Raw genomic sequence first — 23,827 nt, forward strand, 5'->3', positions numbered from 1 at the left:
TTCCTGGTCTGGAAGGGCACTCGTCTAGAAGCTGAGCAATTTGTTGACATGATAAACTGTAATGATTTCAACTTGAAGTTTACCTCGACCATTAGCAGAGATCAGGTGCATTTTCTAGATATGACAGTCACACCAGGAGGAGACAAACTCGAAACCAGGTTGTACCGCAAGGCAACGGCTGTAAACACAATACTCCATGCCAGCAGCCATCACCCTGCTCACCTTATACGCAGCATCCCGTATGGCGAGATGCTGTGCATCAGACGTCTGAGCAGTACTGAAGCTCAATGCAATCTAGCTCAGCAAGCCAGTAGGTCGAGATTTTTGGCAAGGGGGTACAAGGCTGCAGTGGTTGATAGGGCTATAACTAAAGCTAATGCCCTGTCTCGTAATCAAGCCTTGCAGCCCAAAGTCACAAATACGCCTACCACCTCCCAGGATCAGAAAGTAAGATTGATCTGGGCCTACAATAGACAGCATGGGGCACTTGGTAAAATTATCTCTAAGCACTGGGGTTTGGTGAAATGGGATCCTGTCATAGGTGACAAAATACCAACCACCCCTTCTATCACATATAGGAGAGCATATTCTATGCAAAATGCCTTAGTTAAATCCAGCCCAGAAGTGCCTACACGAAAGAATTGGTTAGAGAAGAGTAAGGGCTTCAGGAAGTGTTTTTCCTGTAAGGCATGTCAGCATGGGCTGAATAAAACAGAATATGCAATCCCTTTCACCCCCAATGCGCGCAAGATCAAAAAACAACTGACTTGCAAGAGTGAATATGTGGTGTATGTGCTGGAGTGTCCGTGTGCCCTGCGGTATGTGGGTAGTACCAAGCTGCAGGTGCACAAAAGGATACTCCAGCACATAAGGGCCATCAACACAAGTTATCCGGCATATCCGGTGGCCCGCCACTTCAAAGAGCACCACAACAATGATAGTTCCCTGCTGCGATACTATGCTGTAGACTGTGTGGGCCCTCTCAAAAGAGGAGGTGATAGAGATGGATCTCTAAGAAAATTGAAGCCCAGGTACATACTGGAAATGGATAGTCGAGCCCCGGGGGGATTGAATTCTACAGAAGATTTTTACACTTGTCTCTGAAATACCAACATAAGTGTAAACCTGTGGGCCTTCCCTGCCCTTCAGAGTATTGCCCTCCTAGTTGTTTTGAGAATATATCTGACTGTTTATGAGTAAAACTTATTTCCTCACCAACCAGCACATGTCTAGTTCTGCGGATGGTCTCAGTGTGCAGTGCAGCCTAGGCTTAGGCTGCACAAGGATGTATCAAGAGCTTAACACCATGACCAAATAAAAAATGAGAGAACTGATAGGAAAAAAAAGAAAAAAACTTTATATACATAAAAAAACTTTCACAAAAAAATATGCACATGGTTACGTTCTTTTCACTACTCACTCAGGTATATCATTGGTATGGTGAGGCCCAACCTAGGGTCACTAGTGTCGGCAGGGAGTTAGGGGAGGATAGGCTGCGATGTTCTCCTAACCTAGCGGTGGGTTAACATCTCCTCTCCTCTCAACCCTCCAGCCTTACATAGACATATGAGTAATTTGTGCGTGCAATACAAATAGGGTGCTGCGACCTCGGTGGTAAGGCTTTAAAGGCATTTATGCAGTTATATTCCAATTGTCCACTTGAGGTCTCATCCTGTGTAAATAGTGTTTGTTGGGTGTATATATATTTATTGGCAAGATGCTTGTACATTCATGTTTTTATACCTATATTTATATATTTATAACTCATAATCTATTTTTTTACACCTGATTTTAAACATGACACTGTACATTAAGTGTATTGCGTATATTTATAGCAATGACAAACTGTTTACATGACACTATTTGCACTTTATCTAATATACTGCACTGTTGCCTATTTTTGCACTGCTAATCTACTGGATTTCCCAGTGATTCCTGTGGTGTATTGTTCACAATGGTTAGACAGCATTTGCACTTTAAATACTATTATTTGTATTTTGTAACATAGGCTGACTTCAGGGATTATCCTGCGATGCGTTGTGCTTATAAACTGTTGTCTATGTCTATGATACTAATCATGCTACATGTGACCTTGACCCACCAATGTTATTGCACTTAACTGAGCACTAGCACTTTAAAAATTGCCTCCTCCCTAGCATGCATCATGTGATCAAGGCCTCTGTGAAGGCCGAAACGTCATGCTGAGGTGTGCCGTCTCCTCGAGAAAATAAAAATACACTGCTCACCTGCACCTGAGGTCTCCTCTCTTCTTCCTGCGCTGCGGTATCCAGGACTGGGCTCCGGGCGAGAGGTAGCGGGGATTGCTACATATATATATATATATATATACACATACTCTCCACTCCTGTGTTTACACGATCATAAACAGGCGCTGACACCGTGGGGTCTCATTCAGGAACAAGTTTTATTATTTATCACAAGTGCAAAGTTCGGCGCGTTTCGGCGGATGAAACCGTCTTGCTCACAACAAAGAATTCAGGTAAGCGAGTGCTTTTTAAACACGCAAAGAGCTCATTGGTCTGCGCTGCGGCATCATTGTTGCCATAGCAACCATTTCACCATGGCCACAGAATATATATATTATTTATATATTTTCGACAAAAAACTTTCTTCTTTCTGATAAAAAAGATTTGTTTGAAAAATATTTAAAACTTATCATTCTCTCACTCATTTACACATGCGTACCTAAATCTCATACATTACTCACGCAAATGGCTTCATGAATCACAAAAGACTTGATTGAATAAACATTTCTTTTTTGGCTCTGGTTTGCAGTCACCTTACTACATCAAATCATTAATATTATTCACTCTTAACTTTTGCTTCTGTATTGTTAAATGAAACAAATCATGCATAAAACGCAATATAGGGTCAATTTAATCATGCTATCTATTCCTTTCAACGTTCTTGATAAAGTTGTAATTTCCTAATGTGGCTCAATTAGTCTTCCTCAACACCCGTTTCGTCACAAATGCCTTCCTCAGGTGTGCCATATTTGACGACCTCATCAATCTTTCAAAGCTTTGATTAAAATAGTAGAAAGAGCACAGATCTCACAAAGCAGTATAGAGGCTCTCAACATCAAACTGAAAATCACTTAATTATCTCATGTAGCTGTATTCCTTAATGTGCTTGCGTCCAACCGAATGATCCTGGTGAAGTCCTTAGGGTAAATGAATACACAAAGCTTCATATGCCTTCCTCTCCTTTAGTACGCCTCGCCGCAATTAAAGGGCTTGTGTGTCACTGGACAGTGTTCATTAAAAAAGAAGGCATACCTTGCTTTAAGAATCTGTTTACCCGGAGAAACCCACCAACTCTGTCCAGTGACACACGAGCACTTTAAGGGTGGTGAGGTGTTCTAAAGAAGAAGAAGGCGAATGACGATTTGTGAATTCATTTACCCTAAGAACCTCACCAGGATCGTTTTGATTGCATAAATGGATGTCCCCTGCTAGGAGACACAGAATATATGCCTTTCTTAGGCGCCGGCATGTCCATTTTGCAAATGTCTCCAGGAGACAAACGTGACTGTGTGGGAACGTGATAGAGCTGGTAAATGATGGAGTGGTCAAGTGTATGGTACGGGATTCTCTGAATATGCCCAGGGAGTTATAATTTGGGTTGCCCCAGAGGTTCCTTTCTTGAAGTGCAGGCTCCTCATTGATAGAGAGAGCAGATGGATATGTGGCTCTAGAGGGAACCCTGGATGGTCACCCATTTATTGTAGTATTCCTTTATGCACCCAACATCTCACTGGGAGAGTTTCTGGACTCCGCCCTCCCCAGCTATGCTACTTGATCCACAGTCTCCGGGGTTGTGGGGTGGAAATTTTAACTGCATACATGATACAGACTTGGACTGCTCTGTCTCCCCGCTCCCGGGCACACAAGGTTTACAGGCCAGAAAACATTTTCGACACTGGACTCGGGCCCCCAACATGCAGGGTGTTTGGCACCTGGGACATACCGGGGAGACTAAGTACTCTTACTATGCGCCGGGGCACCAGGTTCACACTAGGCTGGATTACTTCTTTAGCAACATCGACTGTTGGCCCCTTATAAGTGGCTCTGAGTATTAACACCTTAGCAGCGTAGAACGTTCAGCGCCCAGTGCTGAACGTTCGAATAAAGGGTGCTGGCCCGTCGGCCAAAGGTCGTGCGCAGCACTGGCAAGGTAGTGCTTGCGACGACCGTTGGCCAACGGCAGCACTTAAAGGGTTAACGCCGGACTCTGTCTGGCCATATTCCATTGCAAGTCACGTTACAGTTGAGGAGTACGAGGGCTAATATTCCAACTTGTCAGCTGAGCACGGAAGCACTACAAGACAAAGACACATTGTTTACAGATACCATTGCCATACACCTCACCCAGTATTTTGCCAATAATGCGGGCTCAGTGGACTCTCAAGGACTTGAATGGGATGCCCTAAAGTTGGTCATGCGGGGGGGACACTATTAGTACGACAGTAGGACATTGGGAGTTCGAACAGTACTAACGTGCACTATACTGGACTAGGAGGCACGTATTTGAACAACTGAGATAAAGGTGGTGATAACACCTGCGGCACGCCCGCTTTACGGCCATGCATCATCAGTATCAGGAGGAGGTTGGACGATTGTGTGCTCTGGATTATAAGACCTCCTTAGCCCACCCCCATGCTGAAGGCGATAAGCCAGGGTGCACACTGACATGGTTGTTGCGCTCTGAGGCTCAGGATCCCGATTGGCACCATGCGGGATAGTGCGGGCTGCATGGTGAACACGCAAACTGATATTAAAACGGATCAAAATGTTTTGCTTTTAAATACCTTTAAATACTGGAGTTGAAGTACTGCTGCTATGGGGCGGGGAACTTGATTTTGATTGGGCTGTGAGCAATTGGTCAAACCATAGAGGACCTCTGTCCCTCAGACACCATAGAGCCAGGGAAGGTTGGTGCTCTAGGTGTCGGACAGGCACATACATTGATGGTGACAGGGGTGCGGGTGTGCCGCTGGTGCGCCAAAGGCAAGCCTGTCTGTGCCTGTTGACACCCGACTGGGACCTGGGTCCAGGACTGTGCAAAAACTCCCCCATACACTCATAGCCACTTCAGATACAGACATGCATTTATGGCGGTTGGGGTGAGGGCACATAGATGAGTACGCTGCTCAGAGGTACAATTTTAAAGTGAAGGACTGTTTTAAAATTACGTTTCTGATTGAATCTGATGCTTTTAAAAAAAGCTGCTATTCGAATTTGTTGCTTTTGAATGCTTTTAATACCTTTGAAAGCCGGAGTTGAAGTACTGCTGCTAAGGGGCGGGGAAACTTGATTTTGATTTGAGCGGTGAGAAATTAGCCGAACCATAGAGAGGAACTCTGTCCTCCAGACGCCATAGAGCCGGGGAAGGTTGGCGCTCTAGGTGTCGGACAGGCACATCCATTTATGGTGACAGGGGTGGGGGCGCGCCAAAGGCAAACCCGCCTGCACCTGTCCGCGCCCGACTGGGACCAGGGAACAGAACCCTGTCAAAACTCCCCCATACACTCATAGCCACTTCAGGTACAATTCGGAAGAGGTACTGTGGCTCTGAGACCTCAGTGTGCCCACACTATCAGGCCAGACAGACCAAAAGGAAACAAAGAGGGCTGTGTCCAGGGCAACTTCGCTCTAAAAAAATACTCAAAAAACAACAAGTTTACACAGTGTTCTCAAGGGAAGACAGAACAATGGAGAATGGGGCTGATCAACAGCAGGTCACTTGCAGGGCATAACATTGAGATCGGGATGTTGGTAGAGGAAAAACAATTAGATGCACTGTTCATCACAGAGACCTGGTTCAAAGAGAGTTTGGCCCCCGATATCATACTGGCCCTTCCCCTGGATATCGAATTTGAAAACAGGACCGGGTGGGCGAAACAGTAGGAGGCATTGCCTCCATAAAGAAGAGTTTAGATGCATCTCTACGCCCCTCAAAATGACAAATTGTGATATCTTGTAATTTGGAATTACACTTTCTCCTACATGCTCATTTTCGGGAATCCTTATCTACAGACCACCACCAGGACCTTGTAGCACATTCATAGAGGCCCTCGCAGAGTCCCTAGCCAGCCTGATAGTGGGAAAAGGATTCATTACCACGCTTGGCGATTTTAACATACATATGGATGAAACCAATAACCCATCTCCCAAGAGACTTCTACAGGACCTAGAGGCTATGCAACTTATCCAACTAGTTGGCACCGCTCCCCATGAGAAAGGGCATATTCTCAATCCCATTTTCCCAAAAGACCCAAAGACTCAGGTGAACACACCCAATCCTGTATCTTGGTCAGATCATTATTTTATCCCTTTCTCATTTACAAACACACCTATATGAAAATCAACTAAATCTACCTCAAAATTGGCCAGGAGCTGGTCCAAGCTCACACCTGAAGTGTGGGCCAAGACCATATAGGCCTCTACTCCAATCTTAACAGACAATCCAGACGAGGCCCACACACTATGGGAGCGTTGGGTTGACCGATCATTAGATCAATGTTTTCAGCGATCTAGGCCAAGCTCTCAATCTGGTTTAATGGTCACCTAGCCTCCCTGAGAAAAGATTGTAAGAGACTAGAAAAGAATTGGAGGAAGTCCAATGCCCCTGCCTTAAAAACTCATTACAAGAGGGCCATCAGACACTATCACAATGAAATCAAACAAGCCCAGGCTAAGGGCAAAGAGGATAAGTTCAACATAGCGACCAATTCCCCTAGGAAACTATTTAAGATTGTAAAATCCCTGACAGTGGTTGAGCAGGGTAACTCCCCTTACCAATCCACTGAAGAGAGTTGCAACGAGTTGACTGCATTTTTTTAAAACAAAGTAGATGACATCTATGAATCAATTTAGGGGAATAACTCTGGCATTGCTGAATTATGGCTGGGTAATTACCCCTGTCCAGACCAGAATTTAGTAGCTGAATGCACAGTGATCGCAGCACCAGCTGTATTAGTTCACATCTCAACTCTGAAAAAAGGTAAATGGCCAAAATCGGGTCCCACCCAAGATCCGCATCTCCACCATATTTTACTTAAGGGTGGGGGCCCTGTTCTCTTCATCACAGCAGAGCGTCTCACACTATCCCTCGAAACTGGGAGGGTCCCAAAGTAGTGAAAGCATGCAATCGTGAAGCCCTTGTTGAAGAAGCCCCACCTAGATCCAGCGATATTAGGGGATTTTTGTCCTATCTCACTACTACCCATTCTAGGAACATTACTGGAGAATCATATTAACCATACCCTACCCCAGTTTTTGGAAGAGAATACCTATTTGCATAAGACTCAGATGGGTTTCTGGCCGCCGCATAGTACAGGATCAGCTCTTCTGGTGATCACCGAGGTGTTCAAAAGTACGTTGGATCATGGGGGCTCAGCCGCATTCATGCTTCTGGAATTAAGTGCAGCTTTTGACAGGGAAGTTTTGAGAGGGAAGTTGGCATTCAGGGCAAAGGTCTCCAATGGCTCACTTCCTTCTTGAGTAAAAGAACATTTCAGATCATGGAATTCACCTGTCTGTCCGATACAATGCCAGTCTCATGCGGAGTCCCACAGGATTTGTCGCTCAGCCCCACATTGTTTAACGTATATATGCGCCCATTGACGAAAATAATTCAGGCATTCGTGCTGTTGATCGTGTCCTATATGGATGACACACAACTGGTGGTATCGGTGGCAGAGAGGCCAAACTCAAATCACCTTCAATCAGTACCCTGTTTGGAAAAGGTGGCTCATTGGATGGCCAACTGTTGCCTAAAATTAAATGGCAACAACATTGATCTGATGATCCTGGGAACTAATCAATGGCCCAGGACTACGATTAGCTGGCCAGATGATTGGGAAAATTCTCCCATCCCCAAACTCTCAATAAAGAATGTTGGCCTGTGACTAGATAATACACTATTGATGGAAATCCAAGCTAAAAAGCTAGCCTCAACCTGCTTCCGCATACTCCGAATGATCCAGAAGATCACGGGGCTTATCCCAGAATAGGCACAAAGAACGGTGATCCAGGTCATTGTGGTTTCTCCTCTGGACTATGGCAACTCCCTGTATCTGGGTTCACCAAAATGTGTTATTAACAGACTGCAGGTGGTGCAGAATATGACGGCTAGGCTACTTTTAAAAATCCCAAGACAGGAATCAGTAAATACCTCCCTGAAACAGCTTCACTGGCTGCTCAGGATTAAATTTAAATCTCTCTGCCTGGCTCACAAAGCATTGAATGGCAGGGGTCCAGCCATACTCAGAGAGCTCATTTCACCATATGTACCAAAGAGGTACCATCTTATAGAGACGCTGAGGATCAAGAGATCAAGATGGAGAGGCAGATCATTCTCATTCCTGGCCCCGAAGTAGTGAAATTCCATGCCCAAGGTACTCTTGGGCATATTATCAAGGGCCATTATCGCCGCCTTAGCGGGACTTTTTCCCGCTAAAGCGGCGATAATTTTATTGCCCTATTACCTAGCTGTCGCTAACACCAGTTAGCAACAGCTAGTAGGTGATGGCGATCATCTTGGGGCCCACTTTGCATGTCAGCGATATTTATCGCTAATGACATGCAAAGTGGGCGTGCCAAGATTTTAGCGACTGGAAACAGTCGCTAATATCACTATCTCCAATTATCAACAAAGCCTTACTTTTGGAAATATTCGCGCTAAGCGCGAATATCTCCAAAAGCTAACGACTGCCCAAAGCAGTTCTTAGCCATGTTATCCAACGGAAGGCGGATAACATGGCTAAGAGCATTGTCACGATAATGCATGAATATCGCCGATTTTTCAGCGATATTCATGCATTTCGCAGGATTTTTACCGCTTTAGAGATAAACCTTGATAATATCAAGGTATCTCAGCGGTAAAAATCGTCGGAGCGCGGCGATATAATTTTAGCCGCTAACCATGCATAGCGATAATTATCGCTATTGCTTGGTAATATGCCCCTGAGATTGCTGGAAGAAGAACCCAGTTTCAGGAAAAAACTCAAGGCATGGTTGTTTCCATGATGATTACCCAACCTGTACCGTTGCCAGTATCTCTCTCTTCCAGCTCTGGGAAGCCCATTTGGCAGCCATGCACTTTTTAAACCGCCAAACATAAACATAAACATAAACTTTCAGAAATATTATGAACAGACGTATTCAGCACCTCCGGCGCAGCTACAAGATTGTCGTGCAGGGGCACTTCCCCGTGTGACTCCGATACAGTTATGGGAACTGGAACAACCCCTTCAGCTAGAGGAAATTCATCTGGCTATCAGTCAGATGGCTTGCGGCAAGATCCCGGGCACCGACAAGTTTCCTGTGGAATATTACGCCACCTACAGAGAAACCCAATCCCATCGTCTGTTGGAGCTTTGTCAGGAGGCGCATAACCAGGGCTCGCTTCTGGGGACTCTCCGTCAGTCCCTCGTTGTGGTGTTACTCAAACCGGGCAGAGACCCTCTTGGGGTGAGGTCCTACAGCCCGCTTTCAATGCTGACCATTGACTATAAAATAAAAAAGCTAGGTCCTCGCCAACAGACTGATCATGGTGCTCAGCTCCTTAGTCCACTCAGACCAATGTGAGTTTGTGCCACCAGGGGCGACACACTCCAATATTTGGCGTCTGTATCATTTCATGGATGCTTTCCAGGGGGACGAACTCCCGGTGGCAGTCTCCCTGGATTTTGGGAGAGCATTTGATATGCTGAGTTGGTCTTAATTGCTTCAAGTGTTGTAAGCCCTTGGGATGGGCCCTGGCTTTTTATAATGGGTCAACATACTGTATACCACCATGCAGGTGAGGGTCTGCACTGGCTGTCAGATTTCACGTTCTATCTCCATCAGAAGGGGGACCTGACGGGGTGCTCCTTGTCACCGGTGACCTTTGCACTTGCTATGGCACCGCTAACTGTTCAATTGTGTACCAGGGGCCCAGCAAGGGGAGTCAAGGCAAGATTGGATTGGCACATCGTGTCCGTATAGGCTGATGATGTCTTGGTACATCTAAGGGGCCATATACTTACCCTGCCTCCCTTTATGCTCTACTTGATCTTTTTTGTGACATGACAGGCCTTAGGGTAAATTGGGGCAGGTCCTGTATTTTCCCACTGTGCTGGGTCATGCCTGAATTTTGCGTGGCTCCAGTGGAAGGTTGTCTCTCCTGGAGCTTTGAAACCTTTTGTTACTTAGGTGTGAATCTCTTTCATACTGACAGGGACTTATGGCAGGAACCTGACCTCGCTTTGTCAATCCATACATTTATGGACTAGACTGACTCTCCCACCCATGGGTAGGGTCTAAATAGCAAAGATGCTTATTCTCCCAAGGCTTTAATACTTTTTCGCTGCCATACTGGTGATTCCCCCAAGATCCTTTTTTGCTGCTTTATGAAGTTTAGAATCTGAGCTTTCCGGGGGACGTGCTCGGAAGTGAGTTTTGCTTCCAATGATTCAGCATCCGATGCTTGCGGGAGGGCTTGGACCTAGAGCTATATTTGGCAGGAGCCCAGTTGCAATGGCCCATGTACTGGCTGGCTGGTGGTCAGGCTGAGAAGGATTGACTCGTTAGGGCGGACTTAAGGGATGTGAATATATTAGACTGGCTGCTATCTCCAGGAGGTCCTGCTAGGGAATTGGGCAGGCTTCCGCGTGTGGCCAAGCTGTTAGCACTGCAACTGCCCTTATGGAGCGTACCTGCTCTCAAGGCCTGGCTTGAGGCACATGATCCTTCCCCTTGGCAGGAGGTAGGGCTTACTCAACTGGGCGATATGTACGCAGAGGGTGCTCTGTTCTCCTTCGAGGGCCTAAGAGAACTCTAAGGACTGGGTCCTAGCCCCTTTCTTGCCCATAATGCAATTTTGGCTATGATTGGGGTTACACGGTCGACAGGTCAAGCAGAGCCTCCACTACATTTGGGATTGCAATGCTTCTTGACACACGGCCTGTGCCGCTGGGCGGTATCAGTATTATACGTCACATTACACGCGGGTCGCTGATCTCTAGACTCAAGACAAGTCCAAATGGGATGTGTGCTTAGGGACGGACTTGAAGACCAAACAGTGGGCCATGGCCTAGGAGCAGGTGAAACGCATTTCCTGGAGCAGGTGAAATGCATTTCCAGCAACGCCCGTCTGAAATTTACACAATTCAACTCCGTGCATCAGACCTACCTTACACCACACCACCTCCATAGAATGTTCCCTGGAGTGTCACCGGCCTGTCCGCGTTGTGGACATGGAGATTCTACATTTATGCACATGGTGTGGGAGTGTGCTCCGTTTGTGGGCCTAGGTGATGGAACTAGTGTCAATGGTGATTGATGTGCAGGTACCACTAGACCCACTCCTATGTCTGCTGGAGATTACAAAATGTACCAAATGCAATAAGCACTATCTAAAGCTGGTGGACCTGGTGCTAGTCTTTTTTAAATGCTTAATTGCTGGAAGGCCCCGCAGCCGCCCACACTTAGATTCTGGCATCAGGTGACTCATAAGTGAGCTTGAGCGGAGGCAGACCCCATGACACATGATCATCAACTACGGGGAGGAGGTGGCGCCACAATGTTTAGGGACACATATGTTCTCAAATTATTTGACAAACTACATGAGCCTCCCAACTAGGCTCTAGACTCCTATATACTGTCACCTGGAGATGTTTCGAGGGAATTGGGTGCCACGGGTCTCATCGAAAATGCATGGGGGCTGGCAGCTCTGTGGCCCATGTAGATCCCTGGAGGGGTCCAGTTAGGGATACACCTTTCTTCCTTCCTCCCCCCGCCCACCTACATGTAAAGATGTGTCAACACTTGGTGGTAGCAAAGAGCTCTTGATCAGTTCCCTGTCTCTCCCCAACAAGCTGCTTCTGAGCGGCATTAGCCGTAGGGTTTTGTTGGTTGTTGGTTTGTTTTCATTTTCTAACAGGCAATTTGACTGCTTCTCTATCGAGTTAGATGCACTGCGTCAACATGAATTTTTATACTAACTGTCTCACGTGCCACATTTCTCTGCTATCATTGTATGATCTGCTAGCAGAATACTGTCTTTCTATATGAGATGGGCCATATTTGAGTATTCACTACTGGATGATACCTTTTTTCTGCATTTTCTCTAATGTATGCTGTTTTGTGTATAAATACCAATAAAGTTATATATATTTTTTTAATGGATGTCTATTGATAAAGTAAAGTCAGGAGCTTTTGTACATTTTTTCTGTTGTTCCATATCTCGTTTACTTATTTGCAGCAGGGGGGCATTAGCTTTGACAATCTTCCTTCAACCGGTTCATCCATCTATAATCCACTCATCCTTTCATTCACTCATTCATCCACATTCTCATTCATCCACCCACTCATTCATGCATACTTCCTTCTTTTCACCCTTACTTCCTATATTCATTCTTTCTTTCCCTTTTCCATTTACCCAGTGTCATTTTTAGATCAAACTTAGGCACCGCGTGTGCAGCTCTGCAAGGCATTCTGTATTCGAGTATGGACTTGAAGCCCCACCCACTCTTCACCTATATTAGTCATTGTCTTGTGTCATTGTCCTTCATAAATGCTGGCTTCTGATTCGTTAATAGGCTTATTAGTCCCTTCTTAGTACAGTCTTGTCTTCATTTGTAACCTCCCATGAGGACTGGCTCTTTTACTTCTGTTGTTACACTGTATGTCTGTAAGCACTATGGGGCATATTAACAAGGGCTTTATCTCAGCTTTTTTGGCTTAAAAAGCCAAAAAAGCGAAGATAAAACTATTGCCCTATTTACAAGAGGGTGCTAACATGCATGATCGCATTTTAGCACCCTTTTTCCCCGACGCCTCCCTTTGCATCTCTAATGAGATGCAGTGGGCGTCACTGGGCGTACCCCGGATGGACTACCTTGTAAAATATTGCCTATGTTCACATCACAATATTTACAAGGCAGTCCACAGGATTTTAGCACACGTTAGATTTTGGTGAAAACAGCGATTTTCGCCAAAAACGAACACCTGCTAAAATCCTGACTTACCTATGCTTTACATAGGAGGTGGATTATGCTGATACGACCACAGGGTCGTAGCAGCAAGGTTATCGCCATTTTGCAGGGAACATCGCTGGAAAACCAGTGATGTTCCCTGCAAAACGGCAATAACCTCGCTATCTCTGGAATTTTTACCGCCCTGGAGAAACGCGTTGTTAATAATGCGCTACCAGGGCGATAAGTTCCAGAGATAGCCTGCAATAAAAAAAAAATAATCGCTAAGTACGTCCAGCAATAATTATCGCTGGCCGTTGATAATATGCCCCATTTTCTTTAATGGGTTTCTCCTATTGCAGGCCAACATGCTTTCGTAAACATTCAGCGCGCCATGCGCTCTTTCACTTTCCAAGCAGCCCAGGGCAATGGCGGCCGCTTCTTTGAAATGAAATAGGTCTCACATTTACAAGAATTTGTGCTATTGGAATTGTAAATGACATTGCCTTTTATGTATGTGTTAATTAGTTAATTATCAAAACAGATCAATAAAAGGCATTGCCATTTACAATGCCAATAACTTAAACTCTTGCAAATGCCGGACCTATTGTATTGCAAATGCTTGTTTTCCTTGCTCCTGATTGCACTTCTTTTGACGCTGTATTCAGCTCATCCCCAATGCCTCTGATCTGATGGCATTTGGTAGCACCCAGAGACCATCCAGTTCACAACACGCCCTGCACAAGATCATGTACTCATTTTATCCTTAAAGCTTAAAGCTCTTCTTGGGTACTGTTAGGGACGTCATCACATCTCTGTCAGTGTCTTCTGGCATGAAATGGAAATGCCAGCACAACCTTTCACTTGTCAATGAAAAGCTCTGGAGTGAATAACATGCTCTACTAGAGCAAGAAACTTGCAATTATTTGACTAAAAAAGTTTCCCTCGAGAAACATAAACCATTCCATAAAAAGGAAAGGTATTTACTTGAGTGTAGTCGTGTTTTCCCCCAGGACACTTTGCCTAACAGGAAAAAGTGGGCAATTAGAAAGCACTTTTCATCACATCCCTTGCTCGTGCAGGTTCATTTCTTGAGAAACTTCGCATGACGCTGGGAGGGAAATTGTCAGAAATCACAGGCAGGACAAGAACAGAAAACACTCATTTTGATGCTGGAAATGGGTACTTTCACACTTTCTTGATTTATAGTTTGAAATACCGTGGATAGAAGAGTGGGTGCGGTTATGTTTCCTCTTTTAGTGATTTATATTCTGCTAAAGTGGAAACATTTATGTAGGAATGGGTGTATTACCTGCCCCCTCAACAAGCTTGAATTTTTGGACCGCCGCAATCTTCCTGCTGCATCTCTTTGTGCACTGACTTCTTCTTTCAGCTTCGCTATGTTCATGCCTGTCTTTTATCCCCCTTTCATACAGGTGATTTCCGCATTATGCTTTTGTGGACTGTGGTATGGTGATTAACCGGTTCCATGCTCATGACGGAGCGGTTCCGTCATGGCCCTGCCGCCGCGCCTGCGCGGCGCTGATTTCGCGCCAGCGCGGTGCGTTCTATTGAGCGGGCGGGGCCATGACGGAACCGCTCCGTCATGAGCACAGCGCAACCGCGGCTCGTGACGGAGCGGCTCCGTCACGAGCATGCGAGAGCCGCACCCCACCCCCCCCCCCTAGCGCTGCGGCGGAATTGCCGCCGCAGCGAAGGGGTTAATAAAACGCATACCAAATTATCAAAAAGTCAACACACCTGCCAACTTACAAATGAGTGTCACTGTATGAGAAGGCGGCAGGGCCTTGGAGGGGCAGGCCTCATGCCAAGAGCTACTCTGCTCATCACCAAGCCCCACCACCCCCTCGCCCAAAAAAAAAAAAAAAGGATAATCGAGGGTGTTGCAATGCCTTTGGGTTTTTTCTCACCTCTTAATGGACATCAGCTGCTTACTGCCTCCGAAAAGAAGCTGAAAATCCACTGTTTACAGTAGGTTTTAGCTCGTTTTCCCTGCCAACATGTGACGTTGGCTCCTCACTGGTTGACAATATGAAGAGAGCGAAAATCGTGTGACACGCAGTGGCACGTGTGAGTTGCCAGGTCTGTGTCTATGTTGTGAAGCGAAAGGCATGCTGTCAGGCAGGCAGGCTTAACAATTTTTATCACACTTACAAAAGGTGGATTTTGACAAGCAATTAAGTCCAGTGTGCTTGGCCAGGGTCGGATTGGGACAGAAAATAGACACGGGCACCAAATTAAAGTGCCCCCCCTTTAGTGAATCAGATAGCTAAAAAATGTGGCCCACATTTGCAAATCAGGGCAGTTTTTAACTTGTGAGGACAAGGACTATAGGTGTTTTGCAAGGTATGGGAAACTGCATGCAGTTTTTGTGTTTGCTGTGTGCAGTGTTTGGGTTAATAGTGAAGGGTGTAACATCAGGGGGGGTGTTTGGTGTTACACCCACTAATAAACAGTAGTGGCCCGTGGTGGGAGTGCTGCCAGACGCTGACGCGGGGCGGGTGAGCGGCAGGGTGGGGGGTAGTAAACTCCGGAATATGGCTGCACAGAGGTAAGTACACAAACAAATAAATAAAACGAATTTCGTTGCGTGCGCATCGAAATTCGTTTATTTATTTGTTTGTGTGCTTACCTCTGTGCGACCGTATTCTGGAGTTTACTACCCCACACCCTGCCCCAACCCCGCCCAGCATCAGCGCGCGGCAGCACTCTCACAATGGCCCGCCACTGCTAATAAATGTATTTTCTGATAAATAGTTCGGTACAGGGGTTTTCATTCAGGAATGGTGATACGTCTGTCGGCTTTCACCGGTAAGTTTTACATACACAAAGTCAAAAATGCACACACTCTCCTGCTCTGTTTTGAAAGTCCTCAAAAATATTGCTAATTTTACAAAATATTGTGTTTTTTTATCTCTCAGTACTCCTACCAATCCACATTCCTCTCCCTTTCCACTGCCCCTTAAGCCCCTCTCATGCATTCTGCTTGTCATGTAATGTATTTAAGCATTATATGCCAGCTTGATTGTCAGAAAATCCGAAGCTCAACACCCCCCCCCCCCCCCCAATCTTACTGGCCAAGCTTTCCTCTGTTAATAACATCAGAGGCATTAATAGTAAAAACTTGCGGATCAGGCACAAAAACTGGCCCAGAGACAAAACACAAGCCCAAACACTAGTCTGTGAGACCAGCCATTCGGACCCTGTCTGATTGTCCTATAGGCCAGTCCGACCCTGGGCTTTGCTGTGGCCTGGCATCTCCTCATGGTGACTGCAACCGGGAACCTGCCACTACAGCGCAGCCGTTTCCACGAAAGGTTTAACCACGCATGCATTACAACGCATGCGTGGTTACCACGAAAGCCTTTACCACGCATGCCTTTACTACGAGATACGTAGTAAAGGCATGTGTGGTAAAGGGAAAAATTATAAACGGGAGGGCTTGGTGGGTCTCCCCCCCCCAAAAAAAAATGTAGGGAAAAAAGGGGGCTTGGGGTGGGTCTCCCCCCCCCAAAAATAAAAACTTTCCTGAAGTCACTTCGAGAAGTACAGGCAATCAGCGTTATTTAAGAGGAAACAGGAAGAAACTTCTGGTTCCTCTTTACGATGTAGGACGTCACCACGGAAGATGGAGAGGAGACGTGAAGAGGTAAGGGGAATTTTAGTATTATAAAAAAATATATATAAAAGGGTTAAGAGCAGGGGTAAATATAAGAAGGATTGGGGATGGGGAGTTACGTAAGGGGTATAACCCTTACCTAGAGTATTCCCTTACCAAGCATACATTGACAACGAAAATCGTTGTAAAGGTATGCGTGGTAAAGGAATATTCGTGGTAAAGGTTATGCGTTGAAAAAGCATTCCGTTGTAACGAATGTGTGGAAAAGGCATGAGTTGCAACAGAATGCGTTGTAACAACATACAACCCTGCAACCAGGAGCCAGGGGTGGTCTCTCAAGAGTCAGGACTAGTGGACGACAGGGTGTACTCACTCAATCTGTGTAGGGCTGGAAACCGAACTCAGCCTAGGAAAGATGCCCAAAACAGCAGCACACTTCTCGACGCTGCTAAGCCAATGGGTTGATGGTGTCATCATGGGAGGGTCATAGTGGCCCAGCTTGCTCTAAAAGCAGCCAACAAGCCCGCAGCAGGCCTGGGAAACGCAAGAGTGGCAGTGCCCTGTCCGGCCCTGCACCTGTGCTCCCTCTTGGGGGGAAGGTGGGGGGGGGGAGGGTTCCGTCTCACACATGCTGTATTGTTTACCTTCTTTATCAATTGTTTTGTTCGTTCCCTTGGGGTCTGTGCACCACATGGCGTACTCTTGGTTTTCAAAACTCTGATGCCTCCTGCCAGAGATAGCAGGAGTCACAGAGATGGGAAGGGGTTTGTCAGATACAGGAAATGAGATCCTCGGTGACCCTTAAATGTTGTACTGATTTTCTTCTTATATGTTCTCCTGCATTTTTACCACAGCTGGTATTTTTTTGATTTCCCAAAGTGCTCATGTGTGGAGAGGTGTGGCGCAACGACCAGGGCAGCTGACTTCAGAGCACAGTGTTCACGGGTCGATCCCGGCTCCGGCGGCAGCTCAGCTCAGCACCATGTGACTCTGGGCAATAGCTCACTTAAGTTCCACGATGGCCCCCAGCGCCTTGAGACCCATAAGGGTGAGTAGTTTGCGCTTTACAAATACGGATTTGCATTTTCCGAGTGCAACACCCTGTTAGAGAGTAGTCCTGTTGATAACATCAGTAAGGCAGCGTCGGATTGGTAACGCGGGCACTCGGGCAATGCCCGAGGGGCCGGTGTCAGAGTCCCTGCTGTGGGCTGCTTTTTTTTAGCAGTCTGGGGGCGATTTGGGCGGTGTCTCTATTGGTGGAAAATCGCCAGCGGCCCAGTGGGTGTCTGAGTGGCCTTTCTAGAGGCAGATGGGCGCTCATTACCCCCGTTTAGAAACAGGAAGAGGTGTCACACTCCCTTTGTCTCGCTGGGCTGGCCCATTAATGTGTGCACATATTGAGTGAGGGGGAGGGGGGGCAGGGGCCTGAGTAGAAATGGCCTCACTTGTTTTCAGGTGTGTTCCTCCAGTGTAAAATAATGCGTGCATTTTTTTTAACCCCTTCTTTTTAATGCAATTACACCGAAGCAGTGATTTGAGGAAAGGCATTATGCAAATGGGGCAGATTTTTTTTTGTGCGCCCAGGCCGATTTTCAATCCCAATCCGACCCTGCAGTAAGGTCTTACTGCCACCATCTGAGATGAACAGTCTGTTTTCAACCACATCTGTTGACGCGTTTTACATTTGTAAATTGATGCAGAGGCGGTACCCAGATTCCTCCAGGCCGCAGTGTAACTTTTCAAAGTGCACATTAGCACAGTGACGTTTCCACATCTCTGCAATTTGCCTCACATCAGTGATTTAGCGCGACGCCTACAGGCAACGCTAAAACTATTTATCCAAATATATTAACTTGGAGTGCTATATTTCCCTTGTGGCGGACTGTACACTTGTGAATTTCAGAGCATAACTTTAACTATTGTTGGAGCTCGTAAAGCTGAACTGGGATTTTAGAAAACTCTCTTCCAAAGCACGCTTTGATGAAGTAAGAACACGACGTTTTCCTGCCACTCGATGAAAGTTATATGAGCTGGCTGCCTGGAAGAAGTAATCCTTGCTTTTCGGAATCTGCACCAGAGGACTGCTTGTTGGCATCAATGTTGGAAGATAATTGCTCTCAGCTTGGTACAACTCACCCCCATTTGGCAGACATGTCATCCAGGGAAGGTTCCACAACAGAAGGGATGTTGCCCTATGTTCCGGCACTAGGCATGAAGTACTTTGAAGTACTCAGCAGCAGGATGGGTACCACAGATAGGAAAGTCGACTTTTGGTGCCTTTTACGGGCTCGAGTACCTATGAATCAAGGTTCAGGATTTCTTCATAAAATGATAATATGTGGAAGGCTACTTCGAACAAATTTGGCGCCCCAGGCCTCCCACGTTGTTAGTAACCCTGGGCGTAGTTTGCATAGTAGTGCTACGCGTAGCTACGCGAAGTGCACTGCACTACGCAAGCTACGCAAACTGCATAGTGAGGTAGGGAAAATGCTTTTCGCACTGATTGCAGAGTGCTGGATGCTTGTCCGCACTGTGCAATTATTGCAAACCGCATCTTGCACAGTGCAAGCGGTCGTTTTCTGCCGCTCGAGTAGATTTGTACTCGAGCAACAGCTTTCTCAATGTGGACTGGTAGTTTCTCATCGCGAGCGGTCGCGAGCATACGCGACCACTCGCAATGAGAAACCTGACCTCCCCGCGTTGAGAATCTCGCCGGGAGGTTTATTTTCCACGCTCGCGATCGGCAACTTGATGTTGCTGATCGCGAACGAGGAAAAAGTCTCGCCGGGATGTTATTTTGCTCGCGCGCGGTCGCCAACTTGACGTTAAGGACCGCAAGCAAGCAAAAAATGCCTGCGACATGTTTTTGCACTGTGCTACGTGCAATTCACATAGCGCGTAGTTGCCCAAACTACGCACGTTCCGCGAGCGTAGCGTAATCCTAGGCCCAGGGTTAGTTGTTAGGAGAATCTGGCTTGCCTGAGTCCTTGAAGGGTGCAGAATGTTTCCAGAACAGATCTGCCTCTCCCTGACTTGATCTTAGAGATCACTTGATCTCTAAGACACCCAAGTGCAGGGGCTCCTGTGATGCAATGCATGGTAGCTAAGGACCCCTTACCCCAATCCCTCTAGTGTCATGAGAAATTATTAACAAGGAGGAAGGTAGCACAGTTATTCCCACTAGATGCTATGTTATGTTATGCAGATTTGCTCAGTGAACTATCACCCTGGAGGGCAGTCTGCCACTATATGGCACCAGAGGCTGGATCTGCTGGGCCTTCTCCTTTCCTGCACAACATTTCATTAAAACCTTGAGACGGATCCTCGTGCTGTGGAGGGACCCGCTTCAGCTTGTCGGGCCAGGACCCTGACAAAAAGTCTGGCCAACCTGCCTTAAAGCATTGATCCTGTTGCTTAAGGCACCAACCTGAAACATAAGGAGGGTACTGCTGTAATAGTTGGACAAACAGAAGAGGACTAATGTATCTATGTATGTATGTATGTATGTATGTAAGTATGTTGTGGTATTTGTATACGGCAAAACTATTGGGGTGGTAACAGCAAAGGACAGGGGGCGAGAGCGCTAAGGTACAATTCATGATCATTGACATTAAGGTGGATAATGCAAATGCCAAGCAGGCTCCACCTGTCCTACTCCAATTTAAGTAGTATGCGTAAAACTTCTAAGGCACATGATTTCTACACAAAAACTAGCAGTCCTACTTGTTTTAAGCTATAGTGGGCCTCAACAGTAGAGGGGCTAGTATTTGTGCAAACTTGTGCCTCTTCGGTGGATTCAGGGCGAAAACAACAACATTGGTTGACGAAAATGCTTGAATTAATCTCCAATTACTTTGCTTAACATTCTTTTCCATTGTTTATTCGCTTGAATGTACCACTACATAAGAGAACCATTACATTCAAATCAGCCAAGAAATGTCCTGCAGCACTGCCGTATTCCCTGCACATCGGAACGGTGGCATACGCATGCACATTTTGGCTTTGTTGGTGAAGTGCAGCCCCTATAAACAGCGAGCAGCTGGTAAGGGCCTGTGCATACATGAGCTACTTAGGGGGAATCACTAAAAAAAAGAGGCAGAGGGGAATGCTTCAATGAATCTTGTCCAGACACCTACCATGGACATCAACGTCATCACTGATTTTAGCTCGCTATGACATTATAGAAGAAGGCCAACCATATGCAAATTAACCTTGAGCCTCTTCTAGAATGGCAAAGGCAACACATAGACTCAGGTTTAATATGTGAATACTTAGATGTAAATCCCCTGGCTCACTGTGCCAAGTGACTTTAGCGGCACCACACCATAGAGGCCCATTAGGCCAATCGTAAAGCTTAACCTATGTACCCATACACGTTTTGAATCTAGAGGAAGAGTGAATTGCATATTCTTGGCCCTGCTCTATAATGGCGCTATTGAAGAAGGAACAGAATGCTACCTGCAAGGAACTTGAACTGTTTAACACCTTGGCTGCTAGAGGTTCCCCCCCCCCCGCCCGGTGCTGCATTCCCAGCTTTACCATTGTTCATGACGAGCTCAGCTCGTCATCAGCACAGCTCAACCGGGCCTCATGACGAGCTGAGCTCTTCATGAGCATCGAAGGGGTTAAGAATGAGTCAAGTATTTTCTTACTTGCCTTTATGTTACGTTTTCCTCATAGATCAGCAGAAGTGGAATTGGCGCTTTCTGGGACCACCAGGACCCTCGTAATACTGGCAACCACCAATGAGCTGTGCCCGCCAGCAACGGGAGGACCTGATGGCAGACCAATCCACAGAGTGCGGGTTACAGGGCACAACTTACCGTTCTCACTGTCCACGTCAATCAGCTTGTCCAGGAAGTCCTTGACCCGGCTGATGCTCTGAAGAATGAAGGGGTGCAGAGGTGCCATCCACTGCTCCTTTCCGTGCCCAAGCTGCTGGCCCAGGTTCCCGATGCTTTGGACGGCCTGGAAGAGGAGGTGGAAGTTATTTTAGCTGTGCAAAGAAGCAGAGTACCGCCTCTTCTTGGTTGAAGTAGAAAAGGCAGTTTGTATTAAAGTTAAATAAACCTTCCTTATGCCTCACAGAGGGTGAGTAGCTATCATTAGTGCAGCAGGTATATTAGACTCTGCTCCACCTACACACATAAGGTCTCATTGCCAGTCTTTCGCTCCACGGACAGCCAGACTTGCGGGGTGTGGCGGTCAGGCATCCATGGGTCCACCGCAACCGCCAGGGATCAGAAATCCCTGGCGGTGTTGCAGTGGTCTTGAGGCCGCAATATTATGCATATTATGAGTTTCCTCACCGCCACACTTTTCATGGTGGTGTGACCGCCATGAAAAGTGTGGCGGTGAGGGGAAAAAGGGGGCTCTTCTGTGCCATGGGGTGCATGCTGTGTGCATGCACCCCGGTATCCTAGGGCATGGTGCTGTGCAGATACAGATTTTGATGTTCTCATGGCACTGCCATGGGAACGTCAAAGAACCGCCCGACAGACAGGAGAAAACTCCTATTCTGGCCGGCGGTTCAACCACGGGTTTGGTGGTGCGAGAGCGGTGCGGTCCCACTCCTGCACCACCAAACTTGTAATAAGGCCCTTAATCTGCCCAACAAGCACACCCCTTAAAATCAACTGGAAGAACCAGAAATAAGTCTTGAATAAGAAGTACCCCCTGGCATATAAGTGAAGCTTCCGAGGGGGCATCTCAACAGAGGGAGGGCTCAGCATGATCCACTGCCCAGGAATACTGGAGTGCAGGACAGACTTATAGGATCCCAATGGCACAATCTGTGGTGATGAGTCAGGGGATGGATCTCCAGGGGTGCAGCAATGCCGAAGCGGATAGATGACGTTAAGGGATACCGTACTGCAGATCTGTTTTTTGGTGGATCTAGTACTGGACTGGGGGAGAGGAGGAGGAGGGGGGTCCTGGACTGCAACAGGTGCAATGGCAATGTTGTCAGCGTAGCAGAAATGATTGAGGTCTGGAATATGGGCTGAGGTGCCACTGACTTGTGTTCATTGACACTGGTGTGTGTTGGTTACCTGTGGTACAGAATATCAAATTTAATGAGCATTGAAGCTCCTAAGGAATTATAGGCAGGTTTTGCAAGATTAGATTAAGATGCATTAGGGAAGCTGTGAGTGGCGACCCAGATAATGATTGCACTGAGCTTGCTTTAGGACAGACCTCTGTTGTGCTTGAAGTGATGTTCTCAGTAATGATTAAAGAGAGATTATTGTAGGTCAACATTGGGGAAGGGGTGAATAAGCAGAGCGGAAAGTGGTGGTCCCAGAAATGATTACACTCGGCTCGCTGCAGGTGAGATTCAAGACTGCGCTGCATCAACATAATGGCACATGACAGTATCAGTAATGGTCATGCAATGGCATACTTCATGCCAGCGTCGGACATGGGATGCATCAACAGAGCGGTGACTGATGTTCTTTGAGGATCATGCGCGGTTTACTGAAGACCAGATCCAGGGTTGTGTGCATCAACAAGGCTCTAACATTTGTTCTTCAGTGATCATTCAAGGTTTACTGCAGGCTAGGATTGGGGTGTAACAGTAGAGCTGACAGTAATGATCCCCAGAGATTACCTAGGATGTCTCACAGATCAGGGTTGAGGTGCATCAGTGGAGCTGTGAGTGATGGTCTCCTGTTGCAGATTAGACCAGGGGTTGGGTGGATCCACCCAGCCAATGGTATTGGCTTCAACAGTGAATACACAGAGTCTACTGCTGGTACGACTGGGGCTCGAGGAGCACCAGGAGAGGTGTGTACTCCACACTAGCCCCTTTGACATGTAATCAACTGAAACCTTAGTGTTTAATTAACAGAGCTTCTCAATCAACTTCCTTTTCTTCCCCCTATGGAAAATTCTCCCGCTTTTCTTTCTATGGCACACCTTGGCAAGAAGCAAGAGGGTGCGGCTGGTCCTCGTGTCCGCATGCTGGTCTCGAAGGTTGAACAATTTTGGGGTCAGAATGGCAGGAGCAAAGAAACGCAGGAAAAAGAATCCACTGATGGCCAGGTACTTCACTTCCTGCAGATAAAGAAGACAGAATATAAAAAAAAACACCCTGACACCCGGCATCAGCTAAGGAACCAACATACTGACAAACTGGATCAGACAAATGATGCATTGTAAGAAAATCAAACCACCACAAAAGGTAAACAGCCAGAATCAGCACTAAT

The 23,827-nt window shown here is 46.6% G+C and overlaps 1 protein-coding gene across 1 annotated transcript in view; it reads right to left on the bottom strand.

Moving 5' to 3' along the window:
• The window catches only part of RASAL1 (RAS protein activator like 1), an 871,242-nt gene that overhangs the window by 134,598 nt on the left and 712,817 nt on the right, over positions 1 to 23,827 (bottom strand). The window contains exons 14-15 of the mRNA XM_086943242.1: positions 23,538 to 23,675; positions 21,446 to 21,590 (exon numbers count right to left, since the gene is read on the bottom strand). Coding sequence (XP_086799368.1) covers positions 21,446 to 21,590; positions 23,538 to 23,675 — 283 coding nt within the window. The remainder of the gene's footprint in view (positions 1 to 21,445; positions 21,591 to 23,537; positions 23,676 to 23,827) is intronic.

The sequence above is a fragment of the Lissotriton vulgaris genome, chromosome 11 (assembly GCF_964263255.1).
Source record: "Lissotriton vulgaris chromosome 11, aLisVul1.2, whole genome shotgun sequence".
NCBI classification, from domain to species: domain Eukaryota; kingdom Metazoa; phylum Chordata; class Amphibia; order Caudata; family Salamandridae; genus Lissotriton; species Lissotriton vulgaris.